General features: G+C 40.1%; 1 protein-coding gene across 2 annotated transcripts; it reads left to right on the forward strand.

Annotated features, from left to right (window-relative positions):
• Positions 1 to 1,190: 1,190 nt before the first annotated feature.
• LOC308073673 (uncharacterized protein) lies at positions 1,191 to 21,959 on the forward strand. Of its 2 annotated transcripts, none has more exons than XR_013932023.1 (11): positions 1,191 to 1,359; positions 6,747 to 7,015; positions 8,618 to 8,741; positions 10,334 to 10,486; positions 12,743 to 12,943; positions 15,405 to 15,478; positions 16,840 to 17,037; positions 18,063 to 18,200; positions 19,866 to 19,993; positions 20,761 to 20,904; positions 21,685 to 21,825. XR_013932023.1 is itself a non-coding variant. In XM_080412708.1 (11 exons), exons 2-11 carry the CDS (start codon positions 6,761 to 6,763, stop codon positions 21,817 to 21,819), a joined length of 1,512 nt encoding a protein of 503 aa, XP_080268834.1. In that variant the 5' UTR covers positions 1,191 to 1,359; positions 6,747 to 6,760; the 3' UTR covers positions 21,820 to 21,959. The 2 variants fall into 2 exon arrangements, 1 of the variants encoding a protein (XP_080268834.1); XM_080412708.1 differs by having other exon boundaries at positions 19,866 to 19,955; positions 21,685 to 21,959.
• The last annotated feature ends 918 nt before the right edge of the window (positions 21,960 to 22,877 follow it).

Consider the following 22,877-nt stretch of genomic DNA (forward strand, 5'->3'; position numbering starts at 1 on the left):
TGTTCTCATGTTTTTGTTTCATAAATTTAGTTTTTCTCGACCACAAATGCAGACGCGTTGCTTGGTCTCTACTAGGTTCGGGGCTTAGCCCCCCAGGCGACGGACACATGCACGCGCGTATGCGTAGTAGTGTACTTAAGTACAATTTTGAGGTATTTTTTACTTTACTAGATCTCAGAGGCAAATATTGTACTTTTACTCCAGTACAATTATTTGAAAACTTAAGTTACTAGTTACTTTGCAGATATAAATTATTACATTATAAAACGTAAACATACATTAACCACTTTAGCCCTATTTTATACATAGGCTATTTGAAAATAGCAGATCAATGCGACGCGTTGTGAGCTTGTAGATCTGCTATTTTCAAACATTTTAGCACTTTTACTTTTGATACTTTAAGTATATTTTGATGCCAATACTTTTGTACTTTTACTAAAGTTTTTTTTACAAAAATAAAATAAAAGAAATGAAATAAATGAAATGAAAAAAAAAAACTTTTACTAAAGTGACATTTTGAACACAGGCCCCTTTGCTTGTAACAGAGTATTTGTATATCGTGGTATTGCTACTTTTACTTAAGTCAAATATGTGTGTACTTCTTCCACCACTGACTGATTATAGACCATATTCACACGGCGGCCATGTTTCTATGAAGTCAATGAAAGTAGCCACCCCGGGTGGCGGCACTTTCAATGTTAAATTCCAATATGGCCGCCGTGTGAATAGTCTATAGACTACAAACACATTTTAAACCAGGGGAATCATTATGGCGGTGCACGGCGCCAGTGGTTCCGGTCATGGGTTCCGGTTCACCTGATGACGTGCAAGTGATTTCCGCTCCGACCAGGAACAGATCCCAGGCTGGTTGTTTAGTGCAAGCCCCCAGAACTACGGTAGAACAGTGAAGCGGCCAAGCCTGGTGGTCAAATCTGAGAATGCACTTAAATGCTACTGCGCGTGCGTCTCCCGTTGTGTGCGCATGCTCACGACGCGTCACGACCCATGGATCCATTCCATTGGTTCATATTGGTTCCATATTGGTTCCTATTCTTACTTCCGGGTGCTTCAAAACACCACTGAGCATTTTAATAGAAACGAATAGCTGGGGGCGGGGCAATCCGCCCTCTAGATGTATAATAACTCTATGGTTTAGTGATGAACACACACCATGGAAGATGTGTTGTTGTACTGCAAGCTAACGGTCAGTTAGCTCACAGATCAGCCCCAGAATAATATCACAACACACACATAATGTTATGAACATCCAGGCCAGCTATGCTTTAACGGAGGGAATCCACAGGAAGTGACATTATTGTTTCAGTGCCAGACAGACAAGGGAAGGAGAGAGACTGAAAGGTAAGCCATGCCATCAACCTGATCATGTATTAAGTGATCATAGCTTTCACATCATCGATCATCATGCCTGCTGTCTTATTGATAGTGCGGCTCCTTCCTATTGAGCAGTCGTGGAAAGTAACCAAGTACATTTACTCAAGTACTGTACTTAAGTACAATTTTGATGTATTTGTACTTTACTTGAGTATTTCCAATTTCCAATACTTTAACTTCTACTCCACTACATCTCAGAGGCAAATATTGTACTTTTACTCCAGTACAATTATTTGAAAACTTTAGTTACTAGTTACTTTTCAGATATAAACTATGATATAATGAAACATACATTAACCACTTTAGCCCTATTTTATACATAGGCTATTTGAAAATAGCAGATCTACAAGCTCACAACGCGACGCGTTGTGAGCTTGTAGATCGGCTATTTTCAAATATTTAGTACTTTTACTTTTGGTACTTTAAGTACATTTTGATGCCAATACTTTTGTACTTTTACTCAAGTAAATTTTTAATTTTGGATTTTTACTTGTAACAGAGTATTTTTATATTGCAGTATTGGTACTTTTACTTAAGTAAAGAATTTGAGTACTTTTTCCACCACTGCTATTGAGTCATAACCTAACGCTGTAAATATGATTATTATCACTGCTATAAGGTTGTTATTATAAGTTATAACACATCAGATATTATAAGCCAGTGGTTCTCAAACTTTTTCATGCCAGGGACCCCCAAATTGACACTTATTAGCCCGCGGACCCCCATTTGAAAAGATATGCCAGGGACCCCCATAAGAGAAGATCTTTTACGGCTCTAGCAGTGATTCTCAACCATTTTAATTTCAAGGACCCCCAGTTTGACATGCATTAGGGCTACAGACCCCCATTTAATGGCATTTCTATGCCTGGGACCCCAATTTATATTGTAAAATCAATGTAAATTTAACTCTGAGAGTTACAGTCCCATAAGGGTCCATTTGGTGCCTAATCTATCCCCGGACCCCACTTTGAGAACCAATGACTTATACTATACGAGTCATAATCTAACACTGTACATATGATTATTATCACTGCTATAAGGTTGTTATTATAAGTTATAACACATCAGATATTATAAGCTGCATCGCTCTATGGCTATGCATGAGTCATACTGACATAACATTATTATTTATTGCTATAATAATTATATTGCAACTGCGATATCGATGTATTCTTTATTTATTTATTTATGTATTTATTTATTTCACTTTTAGTCTCATACTACATGCAGTGGTGTAAAGTGAGTAACTAAGTACATTTACTCAAGTACTGTACTTAAGTAAATTTTTCAGGAATGCGTCGCGATTCGACGCATTGTGAGCTTGTAGATCTGCTATTTTCAAAAGAATTTTATACATTTTGAACTTGTGAAATGGGACACTCTGCACAATGAGTACTTTTGGTACTTTAAGTGCATTTTGATACCAATACTTTTGTTCTTTTACTCAATTACATTTTGGACTTTTACTTGTAACAGAGTATTTCTACATTGTAGTATTGATACTTTTACCTAAGTAAAAAAAAATTTAGTACTTTTTCCACCACTGGCACTGTGTTAGTAGATCAGTAACTCAGGAACATACCATCATGGTCAAAGTTTACACAGCCAGCCGTGTGTGTGTGTGTGTGTGTGTGTGTGTGTGTGTGTGTGTGTGTGTGTGTGTGTGTGTGTGTGTGTGTGTGTGTGTGTGTGTGTGTGTGTGTGTGTGTGTGTGTGTGTGTGTGTGTGTGTGTGTGTGTGTGTGTGTGTGTGTGTGTGTGTGTGTGTGTGTGTGTGTGCTGGTATTAAACTGATGAATCATGATGAATAAGGAACTAGGCTACCAAGCCTTTGAGCAACACTTGTTGGATGTTGACAAAGTAACCGTTCATACCAATGAAATACGTCTCAACTGTGGTGCGATTACACAGTGGTGGAAAAAGTACTCACATTTTTTTACTCGAGTAAAAGTATCAATACTGCACTGTAGAAATACTCTGTCCAGAATTCAAAATGTACTTGAGTAAAAGTACAAAAGTATTGGTATCAAAATGTACCAAAAGTTGGAAGTACTCATTATGCAGATTGCAGAATGTCCCATTTCACAAGTTTTCAAATGTATAAAAATGTAATGTATAAATCATTTGAAAATAGCAGATCTTCAAGCTCACAATGAGCCACATTGCTACGCATTGTGAGCTTGTAGATCAGCTATTTTCAAATGGCCGAAATGCATATAGGGCTGAAGTGGTTAATGCATGTTTTGTAATAATAATCTAAATCTACAAAGTAACTAAAGTTTACAAATAATTGTAATTGAGTAAAAGGTACAACATTTGCCTTTGGGATGTGGAGTAGAAGTAAAAGTACAGAAAATTGGAAATACTCCAGTAAAGTAAAAAAATACCTCAACATTGTACATAAGTATATTACTTGGGTAAATGTACTTAGTTACTTTACGCCACTGCAATTACAACAGAAGTCATGCTAAAAGGTTACAAAGCACTGCACATCCAAAAGGTCAAATCTCAGGGGTTGGTCAGACTAACATGTTAAAATAGAGATTTATAGAGTAACTGTAATAGATTACTTCTAAAGTGACATAAGGGGCTGTTACAATCATGATATTTGCCATGACGATTAATTGTCATATAAATAACTGCTATTAACCCATTCAGACCGGGAATGCATCTGATGTGATTTCTTTGGCTATAAAAAAAACCGAGTGCCGCGCTATGAGCTTGTAGATCTGCTATTTATTTTTTTTGATCGTGAAAATGTGTGCAAATCTTTGAATATATTCACCTGTTTCCTAGGCTGTGTGTTTTCCACTTCCTGTCGATTTGATCCAATGAAATCCAATTAAACTGGTCAGATGACCAATGAAATCCAATGAAACTGGTCAGATGACCAATGATATCCAATGAAATCGACAGGAAGTGGAAAACACACAGCCTAGGAAACAGGTGAATATATTTTTAAAGCCAACATTTGTAACTCAAATCTTTGCTTCTGGGGGTCCCTGGAACAAAACATTTTGAGATGGGGGTCCGCGACCAAATACATATCATTTTGGGGGTCCTTAAGTTAGGATTTAGGGGGTCCTTAAGTTAGGATTTAGAACAGTGTTTATCAACCCTGGCAAACGTCCCAATTTTGGGCCGGGGCTACTGCTGAGGTGTGCCGCGCCGTTTGAAGAAGGTTTTTTTTTTTTAAACAATAATAATAATTAGGCATGCAAACAGCCCCGAGGTGAAAAGGGTGACAACATGCTGTTTTTTTTCGGGTCAGGTGTCACACTATTGCCCTATTTGGATTCAAAACGGCTATTGGAAGCTGAAAAGCTACAAGTTTGCATGTCTGAATAATGCAAAAACAGAAGTATTTGTTTGCATTTGCTTTTTATCTCCCCCATATATTTTCATGATAAAAAAGTGCGTATTGTATCGAAATCGTATCGAAGTTGTGTGCCCAATATCGTACCGTATCGTTTCGTGTCGTATCGTATCGTATCGGCACACCCCCTAGTGTGTGTATATAGATATACCGTATATATATATATATATAATTATATATATATATATATATATATATATATATATATATATATATATATATATATATATATATATATATATATATATATATATATATATATATATATATATATATACCGTATATCTAGGTGTGCCCTGGGATTTTTTGGCTATGCCAGGTGTGCCTTGGCACAAAAAAGGTTGATAAACACTGATTTAGAAGACATTTGAAGAATCCCCAGAAGCAACTATTTTAGTTACAAATGTTCGCTTAAGATTTGCACACATTTTCACGATTTTTCAAAAAAATTGCAGATCTACAAGCTCATAGCGCGGCACCGAGTGCGGCACCCTATGAGCAGAGCTTGTAGATCTGCTATTTTTGAATAGCCAAAGACATCTTAAAATGACACAGATGCGTTCCCGGTCTTAATGGGTTAACAATTTAATTGTGTTTATGGCATTGAATATTGGAACATAATGAATATATATGCATTACATTTCTGTTTGCCATTTAGGCTTTGTAAACACAAATTGCACAGAGCAGACATGACAAATAACTTAAATATATTATAAGGAAAATACTTTTATTTTTTGGGGAAAATAGTCGCTCTACAAGCTCACACGTTGACATTCATTTAAGTTACTATGGGTGCATGATCCGGTGTGTGGAATGTGTATTGAGCCATTTCAACACAAGCCCTTGAACCTGAATCTATGTGCGTCAATAGAGTGTTATGATAATATCTTTTATCTTTTTGACTGGTACATGATGCACTGATTGTCTCTCCTCTGTGTAAGCAAAGGCTTCTGATATTCTTGGCCATGGTCATCAGTGCTTTATCAGAACACTGTAGCCTGTGCCCAGTGACATGTGTTGTTGTTTTATTACTTTGTGTTCTTTTCCATATCTGTTATGACTCATATCTCCTGGTCATGTGATGTGGCCAGCACTATATATTGTCTGTGTGTTTAATCAACTTTTTGAGGTGTTTTTTACTTACTGGAGTATTTCCAATTTTCAGTACTTTTACTTCTACTCCACTACATCTCAGAGGCAAATATTGTACATTTACTCCACTACAATTATTTGAAAACATTAGTTGCTAGTTACTCTGGAGATTTAGATTATTATTACAAAACATACATTAACCGCTTCAGCCCTATATACATTTTGGCCATTTGGAAATAGCCGATCGCGACGCATTGTGAGCTTGTAGATCGGCTATTTTCAAAAGATTTTTATACAAACTTGTGAAACGGGACAATCTGCATAATGAGTACTTTCTACTTTGATACTTTAAGTACATTTTGATGCCAACACTTTTGCACTTTTACTCAAGTTAATTTTGAACTCCGGACTTTTTACTTGTAACAGAGAATTTCTACATTGCAGTATTGATACTTTTACATAAGTAAGACATATGAGTACTTTTCCCACACTGTAAACTATTAACTACCGTTAAGAATTTATTCCATTAAAATTATCGATTTTCAATTAATTGAAAAAAAGAAATGTGAGCTTACCATAATCACAGTAATCCTTAATCATATTCCATCATATTCAAGGGCTTTTGTAGAGAAATGAGACAGACTCCATAGAGCACTGCAGAGGGCAGGTGTGTGTGTCTGTGTCCAGCTGATGCTCGTTGATGCTCTTTAATGTTATATACATCAAGGCAATTATGTTTCTGCACTCATTTTTGGTTTCGGACAAGAATTTTCCTTTTGGTCCTAAAAAAAAAATCCACCTTATCAATTAATTGGTTAATCGATCGATAAGGTTATCAATTATCAATTAATTAATTAATCGATAATTTGCTTCCCTATTTCTGTCAGAGCGGGGGGGACACATGATGATGATGGGGGACAGCAGTGAGAGCGACGCTCCTCTGGGCCGGGTGACCGTCTACTCCATCCAGGGATGCCCGCACTGCGTGCAGGCCAAGGCCAGCCTGGGCCGCCTGGGCGTGCCCGTGCACAGCGTGGACGTGGGCGCCCACCCGGAGCTGAGGGCCCGGGTGAAGCAGCTGACGGGGCGCAGCACGGTGCCCCAGATCTTCTTCAACCACGTGCACGTGGGAGGCAACGACGAGCTGCAGAAACTGGTATGGATGTGACTCTGTTATGTTAATGCAGCCATGTGGCTCCTAAGAGCAAACTGCTGGGGTTTCCGCCAGTGTTGAGTTAGTCGACTAAAACTATGACGAAAAATGTTCGTCGACTACCTTTATTCACTGACGAAAACTAAATAAAAACTAAATAAAAACTAAGCTATAATGACTAAAACTAAGACTAAATATATTGATAATTCTGTCAACAAATACAAACTAGACTAAAATGTTAGTGAGGGATCTAGAGGAGAAGAGATCCAGTAGAACTAAAAGACAAGTCATTTTATGTTTGGTTGCGCTCCGATGTTGCACTCTAAAAATAGCAGATCTACAAGCTAGATCTGCTAATTTCAGCATGCAACCAAGTGTAAAACGAGCCATTACTACGCCATCACGGCACGCCAAAATAAATTTTACCGTAAATTTCGGACTATAAGCCGCGACCTTTTTTTCCCATTTTTCGACCCTGCGGCTTATATAACGGTGCGGCTTATCTATGGATTTTTACAGCTAACGGCCACTAGGGGACCTCCTAAATCTATGGATTTTACACCCGCGGCTTATAGTCCCGTGCGGCTTATATATGTACAAATCATTCAATTTAGCTGCTGCGGCTTATATTCAGGTGCGGCTTATAGTGCGAAAATTACGGTAGTCTAAAATGTTGATATTTAGTCGACTAAAACGAAAACATTTCAGATTACTAAAATATGACTAAAACTAAATTCAATTTTATTCAAAAGACTATGACTAAAACTGAATCAAAATTTGCTGTCAAAATCAACACTGGTTTCCGGGGACCCGTCCCCAGCAAAATATGTTGATATAGCATCCCAAACATTCTAACCACTTCATCCATGTCTTACATGTTGGCTGTTCAAAAATAGCATCACACAAATCTTCTCTTAACCCATTAAGACCTGGAACTGTGTCATTTTTAGATTTGAGCTAAAAAGCATTATTTTACACTTTTTCAAAAATAGTGTCCGATTTATTTTTGAAAAATCGTGAAAATGTGTTCAAATCTTCTGAATATATATATTTTTAAAGCAAACATTTTTTACTCAAAATCTTTGCTTCTGGGGGTCCCTGGAACAAAATATTTTGATGGGGGTCCGCGGCCAAAAACATATAATTTTGGGGGTCCTTGGCATGAAAAAGATTGAGCACCACTGATATAGAAACATAGGTTTTTCAGAATACTGTTGAGATTTAGGAGACATGTAGAATCGGCTTCAGGTCTCAATGGGTTAAATGGTAAATGGTATAGCGCTTTTATCCAAAGCGCTATACATAGATTGTGCATTACGTTCACCCATTCACACACACATTCATACACCGATGGCCGGAGGAAACCATGCAAGGCACCGACCTGCTCATCGGGGGGGTCCCTGGCACAAAACATTTTCAGATGAGATGGGGGTTCTGCAGTCAAATACACATACATTCGGGGGTCCTTGAACATGACAAAGTTCTAGAGGGGCAAATAAATGTTCAGTATGTGTCCGAGAGAAACACATTAGACGTGTGTGTGTGTGTGTCTGTGTGTGTGCGTCTGTGTGTGTGTGTGTGTGTGTGTGTGTGTGACTTGACCAGTCTCCGGAGGCGCTAGGCAAGCTGGTAGAGCTGGTGATGAAGGAGCCGGTAGCGTCGGACGCCTTGCCCCTTCCAGAACAGACCTCCGCTGAAGGCTCCGAGCTGCCTGGGGAACCCGACGGAGGTGAGAGGCCAACCCGCCATGAATCACACAGCGGACACAACACAGACATCACATACGTTAAGGAGCGTATTCTCTCAGGGCTCTGTACCAGTGACCTTTCTGTTTTCACTCTTCTTTGCTGAAAATAGTAGAGGTGTGCATTGGCACTGCCCTCACGATTCAATTCGATTACGATTCACCAGGTTTCGATTCGATTACAATTAACCTTGTAATAATTCGATTCGATTCGATTCAACGATGCATTGCGATGCATCACACTTTTCTATATTATTGTACAACATGGCAACTTTTTCATCAGTCAATACAAGCAGTCAGATATACTGAACGACATATAAATCTGGCTGCTTCTCTGTGCAATTAGCAACATGATTAAAATATATATATATATTTATATTAAAAAAAATTAAAATATATATTTTCTTTTTCAAAATCGATTATTCGATTAATCGATTATTGACATTTGTGAATCGATTCATAATTGTCCATGTCCGCATTGCGATTAATCGATTATTCGATTATTTTTGACACCACTAGATCACAACGCGTCCCAATGCGACGTGTTGTGAGCTTGTAGATCTGCTGAAGAGCTTATAAGATGAAGGTTGAAAATGGGTGAAGTGCTTCTTTAACTGGTTTTGTCCATCATTGATTGACAAAACGGCTGCATACCGAATTCCTGTGTGTGTGTGTGTGTGTGTGTGTGTGTGTGTGTGTGTGTGTGTGTGTGTGTGTGTGTGTGTGTGTGTGTGTGTGTGTGTGTGTGTGTGTGTGTGTGTGTGTGTGTGTGTGTGTGTGTGTGTGTGTGTGTGTGTGTGTGTGTGTGTGTGTGTGTGCTGGTATTAAACTGATGAATCATGATGAATAAGGAACTAGGCTACCAAGCCTTTGAGCAACATTTGTTGGATGTTGACAAAGTAACCGTGTGTGTGTGATTTTGAAAATAGCAGATCTTGTGAGCTTGTAGATCCGGTATTTTTGCTATTCATAATGAAGTATACAGGGTTTAAGTGGGTGAAAGGTTAAGATTCAGTTTGCTTTTTTTTGCGTTGCTCAGACAGACTGGGTTTTGTTAAACTGCAGGTGTTTGTACTTCGACCCGCGTGTGTGTGTGTGTGTGTGTGTGTGGATATCGTGAGCCCAATATCATGTATCGTATCGTGAAATTAGTGTATCGGCACACCCCTACCCGCGATGCATTGTGAGCCTGTCCATCGGCCGTTTTCACTGTATTCATTGTACAACATGAGTAAATAGGTCTTAAGTGGTTTACATATTATGAACATCAACTGAACCTGTTTTTTTCTAGCACATACCCTTAGAAAGGGTTAGCCTCAACTACATTAATTTGTGAAAGGGTGCTCTGAATAAAATGCAAACACCAGTTCCAGTGTGTGTGTGTGTGTGTGTGTGTGTGTGTGTGTGTGTGTGTGTGTGTGTGTGTGTGTGTGTTCATTGCATGTGGATCACAATTTATTATTTTTCATGTGTGTGTGTGTGCGTGTGTGTGTGTGTGTGTGTGTGTGTGTGTGTGTGTGTGTGTGTGTGTGTGTGTGTGTGTGTGTGTGTGTGTTCATATTCCTCCCCCTCTGCAGAGTTTAGCTGTGAGAGAGATGAGTTGGCGAACGTGGTTGAGGAGCTCAAACAGAGCACTGTGATTGGCTGTCACAGGAAGGGGCTGAGTTTAATCAAAAAGAGCTTCTCAGGTGATGACCTGATGGGCTGGTTGCTCAAAGAGAAGGGCATGGGTAAGTAAGGCAGTTAGCAGCACAGTAGAGTAGTAGAATAGAGTGACTGTCCTATAGTCAGTAGCCTGCTATGTTTGCTGCTACGTGACAGTTGCTCAGGAGGTAGAGTGGCCGTCTCCGGGTCGATTCCCCCGGCTCATCCATGTTTTCGTGTCAAGGTGTCCCTATACTGAGCAAGACACTGAAGCCAACCTAATTGCTCTCCCTGTGCGCTCCCTTGGAGAAGCACGCTAATCTTCTCCTATCCCTTAATAGGACGGCTCAAATACTGCCGTTTCCAGTTAATCTCAGTAACGTTTTCCTCTAGATCACTAACTTACAAATACAGGAAGAGTGGTTACCTAAGAAGACCTCAATGTGAAAAAAAACTAAATGTGAGAAAGTAAAGAATACAAGGAAAATGGAAAATGGTCTGAAACAATATAAATATACATGACTTGAACATGCACGGTTGCACCATCATTATCAGAACTAAATGTACCCTTCAACTTGTCGTTAATGCCCCAAATGATGTAGCAATTTGTATAATTATTGAAATATTAGGCCTTAAATGTCAAATGTTCAAGCATGTTCATATCATGTATACTTGACCTTACTTCAGACCATTTTACAAAGCATACATTTATTCTTGCCAATTTAACATTGAGGAGCTCAAATGACATCTCAGGTGCCCACCCTTCCGGTTGACCTTACAAACTAGCCGGACACACACGTATGGTCATTCCTAAAACTTAGCAGTAATACTAGACCGCACATAATCTAACCAAATCAATAACATGACATCCTTCCTTAACCCATTCAATCCGGGAACACATACTGTGTCATTTTAAGATTTCTTTGGCTATTCAAAAATAGCAGATCTACAAGCTCAATGTCGCGATATGAGCTTGTAGATCTGCTATTTTTGGATTTTTTTTGAAAATGTGTGCAAATCTTTGAATATATATATCTTTTTAAAGCGGACATTTGTAACTCTAATCTTTGCTTCTGGGGGTCCCTGGAACAAAATATGTTGAGATGGGGGTCCGCGGCCAAATACATATCATTTTGGCATGAAAGAGTTTGAGAACCACTGATACGTTTTTTTCAAAAACCCTGTTAGGATTTAGAGGACATTTGTAGAACCCCAGAAGCAAAGATTTGAGTTACAAATGTTCGCATTAAAGAAATATATAATATTCAAAGATTTGCACTATGAAAAAAAATGCAGATCTACAAACTCATAGAGTGCTGTGCTTTGAGCTTGTATATCTGCTACTTTTGAATAGCCAAAGAAATCTAAAAATGACTCAGATGTGTTCCCGGTCTTAATGGGTTAATACGAGAGGTGTGGACTCAAGACTTGGACTTGAGACTTGACTTGGACTCGAGACACAAATTTCAAGATTTCAGACTTACTTGATCAAAGAAGATAAATACTCGGAGTCTCGGACTCAACTAAGACTTCAACGCCAATAACATACAACAACAACAATAATAACGCCCTCTCATGAGCCCTCTCTTGACTTGAGACTTCAAGTCTTTTCAAGTCACCTGATACCTACAAACAGCTTAGGACTCGTTTGGGAAATCAGAACAAAAAGTTTAGGGGTTGGACTTTGGGACTTGCCTGTCTTGACTCGGGACCATGTGTTGATTTTGACAGCAAATTAGTATTTAGTTTTAGGCATAGTCTTTTGAATAAAATTCCATTTAGTTTTAGGCATATTTTAGTCATCGGAAATGTTTTAGTTTTTGTCTAGTTTTAGTCGACTTAAATATCATAAGATTATAGTCGACTAAATCTACAGTTGATTTAGTCGACTAAAATGTATTTTGGCCTTGATGGCGTCGTAATGGCTGATTTTACACTTGGTTGCATGCTGAAAATAGCCGATCTACAAGCTCACAACGCGTCGCGCTGTGACGCGTTGTGAGCTTGTAGATCGGCTATTTTCAGAGCGCAACCAAACTTAAAATGACTTGTCTTTTGGTTCTACTGGATCTCTTCCCCACTCGTCCCTCCCTAACATGTTGGTCTAGTTTTTATTTGTTGCCGAAATTGTCAATATATTTAGTCTTAGTTTTAGTCATCATAGCTTAGTTCTTATTTAGTTTTCGTCAGTGAAAAAAGGACATTTTTCGTCATATAGTTTTAATCGACGAAATCATCACGAGACTCGGGACTCGAGAGCAAAGACTTGAGACTTACTTGTACTTGTGCTAAACAGTGACATTGTCCCACGTCTGCTTTACCTCTGGCTGTGTCTGCTACAGCCAGGGCCGATGCCGGTGACACCGGCCGTGCGTTGCTGCAGAAGAAGTACATGGTGAGCGTGAGTGGCCCCGACAAACGTCATCAGGAGGAGGGCCACTTTGAAGAGGGGGCCGACGGGGACGCTCTGTACAGGCTCCTGGAGCACGACCCCCACTCGGCCCTCAATGCAGGACAGACGGCAGCCTGTGCCCCCCTGAAGGGTATGGTTGTCAGGGCCCTCAGTCTTTATTCTACCGTCTGCTGCTGCTGCTGGCTTAGTGTTGTCCATGTTATTGCACAGCAAAATCCTCTTCTTAGCCGCTTGGTTTTAGTGAAACAAAGTTGAATTGCAACTGTACGCTTTTTTCCCCGTCTACGCCAATTCTCTTTGCCAAAAATAGCCGATCTACAAGCTCACAATGCGTCGCCCAGACAAGTCTTTAAGTTGCTTGATTTCAGTGTTTAGACTTTTTGATATTCATTTTATCAGACACGCCCCCTTCCTATACAAACCCATTGTAGCTTCAAACTCCATCTTAACCGTGATAGATGCTTCGAAAGCATTGTCCTACTAATGTGTGAGGAGACCGTGTTTTTTCAATTAGTTTTTTCATTTATTACATTTTTTTTCTCCAAAATTATAAAAAATGTATGAATAAAAAGTCTGAGGTGCTCACAAAAGCCAGAGTAGATGTTAAAATGACCCCAAACATGTTTGAAAGTGAAATATCCCTTTAATAAGTCATCATTTTAATTGCGTTCATAAATTATTATCATAATTAACTCCAGCCAGACTTTTCAAACCAACCTGTGCTTTAAAATGCATTTAAAGCAAAGATAACATACATTAACAAAATACAAGCACACAGTGAAAATACTTGGTGTAGAGGGAAAGTAGGAGTTCTTTTTTACACTCAGATTTATATGAACACAGGATGTTCTGTGTCAGAGATCTTAGGCTTGTCAGCTTCCAGTGTTCATACGTAGAAGATAGTTTTTTTTCGTGGTGGTGGGAGGTATCACCTCATGCTGTTGTGTTGTGCTTTACTAATTACCCAGTGCTTACACTCCTCTGGAGGCTGAAACTAACGAGCTTATCTTCATTGTACCGCTGCAGAGAGCCCCTTACAGTGACATGGTGTGTGTGTAGGTGTGTTTGTGGCTGTGCAGGTGTGTGTGTGTGCTGCTGGTGTGTGTTCTTGCATCTATCAAACTGGGCTTCTTTTCGGGGCTCTGATGTTCCCCTGATATACACAGAACATTCTGCCTTTGAAGTACGTGTACAAAACTCTGCTATTATCAGACCAGTCCTCCTTCTTAGAGGCCCGCCTGGTCGCTGTGCAGATTGTCCACCTTCTGACTTTTCAGAATTCAGAATCAGTTGTATTTGTCATGTCACGGTCTTACTGTGGTGTAAAGGTCTTACTGTGGTTACACCACAGTAAGACCGTTCCTTACAGTGCTTCATGGTTAGATGGAGAGATGTATACATAATATGTCGTCACTGTCGGGTGGAAAACCTTGAACTCTGTGTCCAAAACCGTTCCTTTTTTTTAATATAAAACAAATATTAAATAAAATACTGAAAATAGCCGATCTACAAGCTCACATGTGACACGTTTTGAGCTTGTAGATCGGCTATATTCACTACTTTTGAGCGACACTCTTGTATGATGAAGTAGGGCCTATCCCCTTTGTTTGCCCCTTATGGGGGAAAAAAACATAAAAAGGTTTCTGCCCGACAGCAACGATGTACAGATAACGCATGTGATGATGCTTATTAGGGCTGTGCCGATACACCAATTTCACGTTACGATACGATACACGATATTGGGCTCATGATATCGATACGATACGATATATGGCACTTTTCTATTATGAAAATATATGGGGGGGGGGAATGAAAATATATGGGGGACGATATATCGGCACACCCCTAATGCTTATGTTGATTTTTTTTTAACGCCCCTACTTGTTACTAATAATTAATAATTCATGTTATGGACACACGCTGGAGCCACTAACAAAGTGATTGTGCATATTTAGTCTTGGGTCACCAGAAATATGAATTTCTCCTCTTGGTCTCAAGCCTAATTGAATTGCAAACTAAACATTTACACTTAAACTAATCTTAAGTCTGATTAACACATTGACTGCCAGAATTATTGCATATTTTTTTAGCCAGTGCCAGAGTTTTTCATTGGAAAAAAAAAAGTACTCAGGAGCCGAAATACAGCATTTTTAAGTTTTAAGTTAACAAGGAGGTGGATAGGAGTCTAGATCTTCAACTAATCACATTTTCTTTTTTTTTTTTTCACTTCTACGCGATTGGCACGTGGCGGCTTTAAAGCGGTTCGCGTAGATCTACGTGATTGGCAGTCAATGTGTTGTGATATTTTGTTGTTGAAATCAGTATTAAATGACTAGCAATCATTGCTACGTTTGTTCAGTAACAGGGGTCTCCCTGTCTGTCCAGCTCTTTGATTAATTGATTGATTTGAGTTCATTTGCACATAAGCACTTCACTTAGTGAAATACGAAGTGATATAACACGAAAAAGGACAAAAGTGGAACTGGAACAAAATCAAATTTTTTGTTTGCCTTTTTTTATCACAGCACCTCTTTAACTGTGGTAAACTTTGCATTCATTGTCTCCACGTCTCTTCCTCCTGTGTCTCTCAGCTGCTGAACTCTCAGCTCTTCTGAGGGAGATGATCCTGAAGCTATTCTCTGAGTATCTGTCTGCTGATGGCAAGGTAATGACTCATTGTGTGTGTGTGCGTGTGTGTGTGTGCGTGCGTGCGTGCGTGCGTGCGTGTGTGTGTGTGCGTGCGTGCGTGCGTGCGTGTGTGTGTGTGTGTGTGTGTGCATTGACACGAATGTCATGTGTTTTTGTCTCTGAGAGCGGTGTGTGAACGTTGTTTGTGTGCCTAGAATTGCACAGTCATGTTCATGTGTGAGTCTTAGCATAGTGGTTCTCAAAGTGAGGTCCAGGGACCCTCAGGGTTCCCTGAGGGGGTTGCAAGTGGAACCTTACGGGTCTGTAACTCTGAGAGTGTACAAATGGAACTTAAATTACCTAAAATAATAAATTAAGTATTGTAAAATATTGTGTGAGGAACAATAATAGATTACATTTAAGTGATTTATTACATACATAACATTCTTATAACTTTAGTTTGGTTAGTTTAGGTTATTTGGTCCAGTTAGTGACACACATTTTACCGTTAACTGCCTTAGCACATCAATCACACACTCTCTATCTCTGTCTCTCTCTCTGTCTCTGTCTCTCTCTCTATCGGTCTCTCTCTCTCTATCGGTCTCTCTCTCTATCGGTCTCTGTCTCTGTCTCTGCCTCTCTCTCTATCGGTCTCTCTCTCTGTCTCTGCCTCTCTCTCTATCGGTCTCTCTCTCTCTATCGGTCTCTCTCTCTATCTGTCTCTGTCTCTGTCTCTGCCTCTCTCTCTATCGGTCTCTCTCTCTGTCTCTGCCTCTCTCTCTATCGGTCTCTCTCTCTATCTGTCTCTGTCTCTGTCTCTGCCTCTCTCTCTATCGGTCTCTCTCTCTGTCTCTGCCTCTCTCTCTATCGGTCTCTCTCTCTATCTGTCTCTGTCTCTGTCTCTGTCTCTCTCTCTATCGGTCTCTCTCTCTCTATCGGTCTCTCTCTCTATCTGTCTCTGTCTCTGCCTCTCTCTCTATCGGTCTCTCTCTCTGTCTCTGCCTCTCTCTCTATCGGTCTCTCTCTCTATCTGTCTCTGTCTCTCTCTCTCTCTCTGTCTCTGTCTCTCTCTCTGTCTCTGTCTCTATCGGTCTCTCTCTCTCTCTCTCTCTCTCTCTCTCTCTCTCTGGTAGAGTGTAGACTATAAGGGCATGTCTCTCTCTCTCTCTCTCTCTGGTAGAGTGTAGACTATAAGGGCATGTCTCTCTCTCTCTCTCTCTCTCTCTCTGGTAGAGTGTAGACTATAAGGGCATGTCTCTCTCTCTCTCTCTCTCTCTCTGGTAGAGTGTAGACTATAAGGGCATGTCTCTCTCTCTCTCTCTCTCTCTCTGGTAGAGTGTAGACTATAAGGGCATGTCTCTCTCTCTCTCTCTCTCTCTCTCTCTCTCTCTCTGGTAGAGTGTAGACTATAAAGGCATGGCGGTGAGTCCTCTGTTTGAGCGCTACGGTGAGCTGGCGGTGCAGCTCCAGAGGGTGGAGCTGTTGTCGCTGAGCAGAGAGGAGAAGCTGGCCTTCTTCATCAACATCTACAACGCTCTGGTCATCCACGGCTACCTCCGCCTGGGGCCCCCCACCAACCTGTGGCAGAGATACCGGGTACAAAATGTCCCAATTGTATTATTATTATTACTCAAATATCTTTAATTTTGCCCATATTTTATACACATACTGTACATACACAGTCAGGAAACAGACACTAGTACTCTACATCCAACAGAATAAACCTAGGGAAACAACTAGAACCAATCATTGCTGAATTGTTACTAACGTTCTTATTCCCCCATTTTCAACCTCATCTTTAGGGGTGTGCCGATATATCGTCCCGCGATATATCGCGATACGTTTTCGTGACGATATGTATCGTTTTGGGGGGAAAAATATCGTTTTTTTACAATAATAATAATCAGGCATGCAAACAGCCCTGAGGTGAAAAGGGTGACAACATGTTGTTTTCTTTATGGGTCAGGTGTCACACTATTGCCCTATTTGGATTCAAAACAGCTATTGTAGCTGAAAAGCTACAAGTTTGCATGTCTGAATAATGCAAAAACAGAATTATTTGTTTGCATTTGCTTTTTTTCTCCCCCATATATTTTCATAATAAAAAAGATCGTATCGTATCGAAATCGTATCGAAGTTGTGAGCCCAATATCGTATCGTATCGTTTCGTGAAATTAGTGTATCAGCACACACCTACTCATCTTCATATAATTGGTCCTCACTAATGCTCATTATGACCATTTATGTCTGCTCACTCTGGCCCCTTTTCCACCGGTGGGTTGGACCGGTTCAGAGTGTTTCCACTGAAAATGAATTGGTTCAGAATCCTAAAAGTTGGTTCGGAACTGGAACCAAAAAATACTTTCTGTTTTTTGGTTCGGAACTGGAACAAAAAAACAATATAGGACTAGCAAAAAATTGCAGATCTACAAGATTGCAATGTGTTAGTTTTTTTTTAAATCTTTCTGCTACTTCTGTGTGACACTGTAGTTTGACGGAGTAGGGTATTAATTATGAAAAAAAACAACAAGAAACTAGGTTTCTGCCTGACAGTAACGAAATGTCCTCGATGAAGAATGGATGATACTGACATAGTTGTTTGTTTTTCTCCATTTTTGTAGTTCTTTAACTATGTGAGCTACCTCATTGGAGGAGAGGTGTTCACCCTTCAGGACATTGAGAACGGGGTTCTGAGGGGGAACAGGAAAGGCATGGCTCAGCTCCTCAGGCCCTTCTCCAAGACCGACCCACGCCTACAGGTACTGTATGTAATGCCTCATACACTCTGGGTCAACTCTTTAAGTCATTAAGACCTGAGGCGATTCTTAAAAATGTTTTCTAAATCCTAACAGTTTTTTGAATTAAATTATTAATTATGTTAGTGGAAGTAATAATATTTTACCTCATATAACAGAAGGACTGGATATGGGATAGACATGCAGTACTACCATATTTACCTTAATCCATTGAGGCCTGAGGTTCCGATTCTGCAAAATGTCTTCTAAATCCTAACGGTTTTCTGAAAAACGTATGTTTCTATATCAGTGGTTTTCAAACTTTTTCATGTCAAGGACCCCCAAAATTATATGAATTTGGCCACGGACCCCCATCTCAAAATATTTTACCCCCCCAGAAGCAAAGATTTTAGTTAAGGTTCGCTTTAAAAGAATATATATATTCAAAGATTTGCACGCATTTTCTTCAAAAATAGCAGATCTACAAGCTCATAGCGCAGCACTCGGTGCCGCGCTATGAGCTTGTATATCTGCTTTTTTTGCAAAATAAAATAAAATTCGTGTAAAATAATGCTTTTTAGCTCAAATCAAAAAGTGACACAGATGCGTCCCCGGTCTTAAAGGGTTAAGAACTGCTTTCTTTCTTTTTTCTGTCATGCTAAGTTTATATATGGGTACCTTACCCCCCTTTGTGAGGACTCAGCCAATTGTGCTTTATTATTGTACTCGGTCTATAGTGAATTAATATGTTTATGCTGTACTACTTGACTTGGACCCCTATATTGGAACAGACTCAGATTAGCTGTACTTAATTATTTAAAGGCTTCAATGAGGTGACTCTGATGTGTAATGTAATGTGTTATGACTGCGCTTTTTGTACACATTGGTTGGAGGTTGTTGATCTGTACATGGACAGGGGAAGTTGTCTTTCCTACGGACACTATAAATAGGACACTTCCGTTGCCCGCAGCACACAACGCTGATGAAGGCATGACGCCGAAACGCGTACGTTGTTGGCTGCTCTGCAGCATACCATGCCTACTTCATTTATATAAATAAAAGTGCCTTAAAATTCCGTGAGTGCTGGTATTGCATGGAAATTTGTGCAAATCTTGAAATATGTATTTTTTAAAGCGAACATTTGTAAAATATTTTGTTCCAGGGACCCCCAGAAGCAAAGATTTGAGTTACAAATGTTCGCTTTAAAAAGTATATATTCAAAGATTTGCAAACATTTTCACGATTTTTCAAAAATAGCAGATCTACAAGCTCATAGCGCGGCACTCGAGCTTGTATATCTGCTATTTTTTAATAGCCAAAGACATCTAAAATGACAGAGATTCGTCCTGGACTGAATGGGTTAAAAGAAGGGCTTCGATTTGGTACACACAAAATTCTGGACTCAAGGCAGTTTCACATCAATGGAATGCAGGTATGGACTCCAATCGTAAATATTAATTGCCAATATTTGGAATCGAGAATTGATGCCTTTTATGATTTCGATTTTTGGGGGGGTCGGTTTTTTTTTTGCTTTTTGAGGAAGTCGCGGGCCGGATTGAGATGTTTCCAGGGGCCGGGGTCTGGCCCCCGGGCCGTATGTTGCCCATGTGTGCTTTAAGTGATATTTCCTTCCACAATCTGGTAATGTTCCATTGACCACTGAAATGTGATTCTCCTGCTGTCCACTAGGTGGCTCTCCCTGATGCTGAGCCCCTCATCCATTTTGCCCTGAACTGTGGCGCCAAGGGCTGTCCACCCATCAAAACATACACTCCACAGGTAAGGGCTGTCCACCCATCAAAACATACACTCCACAGGTAAGGGCTGTCCACCCATCAAAACAGACACTCCACATGTGATGCTGTTCTGGTGCTGCTGAAACAACTCTGTTGTGACTTTGTTTTTAGACCCTTTTTTTAATTATTGAAATCTTATGAGTGCTTCTGTTCCAGTGGTGGAAGAAGTACTACAAATATTTTACTTAAGTAAAAGTATCAATACTGCAATGTAGAAGTACTCTGTTACAAGTGGGAGTCTGGAATTCAAAATTTACTTGAGTAAAAGTACAAAATATTGGTATCAAAATGAACTTAAAGTACCAAAAGTAAAAGTACAAAATTGTTTGAAAATAGCAGATCTACAAGCTTACAACGTGTCGCGGTGCGACGCGTTGTGAGCTTGTAGATCGGCTATTTTCAAATAGCCCTAGGTATAAAATAGGACTAAAGTGGTTAATATAATATAATAATTTATATCTGCAAAGTACTAGTAACTAAAGTTTTCAAATAATTGTAGTGGAGTAAAAGTACAATATTTGCCTCTGAGATGTAGTGGAGTAGAAGTAAAAGTATAGACAATTGGAAATACTCCAGTAAAGTAAAACATTAGTCTAGTTTTTATTTGTTGATGAAATTGTCAATTATATTTAGTCTCTGTTTCATAGCTTAGATTTTATGTAGTTTTTATTTAGTTTCCGTCAATGAAAAAGTCAAGGATTTTTTTTTGTCATAGTTTTATTCGACGAAATGAACACATCCCCGGTCGTAGGTCATACATGTTGTGCGTTCTCCGTTCCTCTCATCAGGACATTGACGAGCAGCTGCGTACGGCGGCCGAGGCCTTCCTGGAGAATGACGACGGCTGCGTGGTGGATTCTGGGAAAGGGGAAGTGAGACTGAGCCAGATCTTCAAGTGGTACAAAGCTGATTTTGGAGGCACCGACGAGAAGGTATGGCTTTGTTCACATCCTATTGATCAGCATTTCGCCTTGTGAAGTGATAGAAGGCTGCGAGGCGGCGTGAGCTTGTAGTACGGCTAGTTACGGCCTGAAAAGTCTGGGAACCCTTAATCTAGGCCGGGAAACTGGACCTGAGTTGGCTCTGTACTTGGACCGCTTTTTCCGTGTACACCAAATCTCTTTGCCAAAAATAGCCTATCTACAGCTATAGTACAAGCCAGAGCCGTATAAGAGAGTTATTACACTAGCGTTGACTCCCATTGTAAGAATGGAATGCGGAAGTGCTCTGTCTGTCTCAATGAGACAGTAACAATGTTTCTACACTCTGGTACAAGCACGCAACGCAGCACATTGCGACACGTTGTGAGCGTGCAGATCGGCTCGCCTCTGCCAGCAGAGGGGGGGCAAAGGAAATATATGAACATATATGTTATATATGTTACATAATATATGTTTATCATATATGTGACATATTCGAAATTGGCATATATGTGGACATGTATAAGCTAAATATGAGACATATATCTCCTCTATATCCACATATAATGCACATATATGAACCTGAACCTGAATGTGGCATATGCAGCATATATTCTGCATATACTTGCCATATATTTGCAAAAAACTATATATATTTAAAAAGAATAATTGTAACGAAACAAATATAAAAATAAATTGTCCGGCCACCGGTGGGGGGGGGGGGGGGCAATTGCCCCCCTATAGAATGGCCTATGATGTTGGGGTTGAAAGTACATGTGTGTGGTGTTGCAGCTGCTGCACTGGGTGATGGAGCACATGGGAGACTCTCCTAAGAAGAGCAGCCTGCAGACAGTCCTCTCTGATGGGAAGAAGACCAGAGTCACCTACCTTCCTTATGACTGGAGCACCAACAGCAGTGCTCACTGACACACACACACACGCACGCACGCACGCACGCACGCACGCACACACACACACACACACACACACACACACACACACACACACACACACACACACACACACACACACACACACACACACACACACACACACACACACACACACACACGCAAAACACACGCAAAACACATGTTCAACAACAGTTTCTATCCTTTTCCCATCATTGAAAAAGTGTCTTCCAGTTCCAGTGTGTTCTCCTCCAACCGGAGGAAGACATGACACTGTTATGCAAAAATATATCAAGCACACCTCTTTATAGTCCCAGGTGTGGGAGGGGCAAAGCTCTCTATGCCCCTCCCAGGTGTGGGAGGGGAAAAGCTCTCTATGCCCCTCCCAGGTGTGGGAGGGGCAAAGCTCTCTATGCCATCCATCCACCGGGAATTCCTTTTATGGACTGAAATAATTTTATAAAGTAAATCAAGGTTGACTTCGTTGTTGTCGGGCAGAAACCTTGCATGTCTATATTTCAACTTTTTTATGTTTTTTTTTTCTTTTTAACCATTTAAACCCCAGCATCCGTATTATGGGGAAAGCTTTCGCAGAAAATAGCCGATCGACAAGCTCACACCGCGTCGCAGAAAACAGAAAACACACTAGCCTAGAGCCCTGAGCGACTCCGCCCAACCATACAGGGTTTAAGTGGTTAATAAATAAATGCCCTACTTTGTCATACCAGAGTGCAAAAGTTGTGAAAATCTACAATCTCATCTGTGAGCTTGTAGATCTGTTATTTTTTTTGGGCTGGGACTTTAACTGATTCATTTCGATGAATTCATTACAGAAAGATAACGTGATTAGAAAGATTATTCGCATTTTAATCGCGCTTAGTTTTTGCACCACGGAACCTTTCACACTGGACGAGTTTCAAACCAGTGATCATACCAGTGCACGCAATGATCATAACAGAAGACAATGGGAGAAGAAGCCGATCAGACTGCTTTACTTGGCCCAGTGGAGAGGAGATTTACATTTAGATAGCACTGATCTGTTGGTCTGTTTAGTACCACCTTGATAAAAAAAAT

This window comes from Gymnoscopelus braueri, assembly GCF_963280865.1.
Source record: "Gymnoscopelus braueri genome assembly, chromosome: 18".
Classification (NCBI taxonomy): Eukaryota; Metazoa; Chordata; class Actinopteri; order Myctophiformes; family Myctophidae; genus Gymnoscopelus; species Gymnoscopelus braueri.

Coding starts and splice junctions, on each gene's coding strand:
- LOC308073673 (XM_080412708.1), top strand. CDS start 6,761: ATGATGATGATGGGGGACAGCAGTGAGAGCGACGCTCCTCTGGGCCGG. Junction 15,479..16,839: donor ATCTGTCTGCTGATGGCAAG/GTAATGACTCAT, acceptor TCTCTCTGGTAG/AGTGTAGACTATAAAGGCAT. Junction 19,956..20,760: donor TCAAAACATACACTCCACAG/GTAAGGGCTGTC, acceptor TCCTCTCATCAG/GACATTGACGAGCAGCTGCG.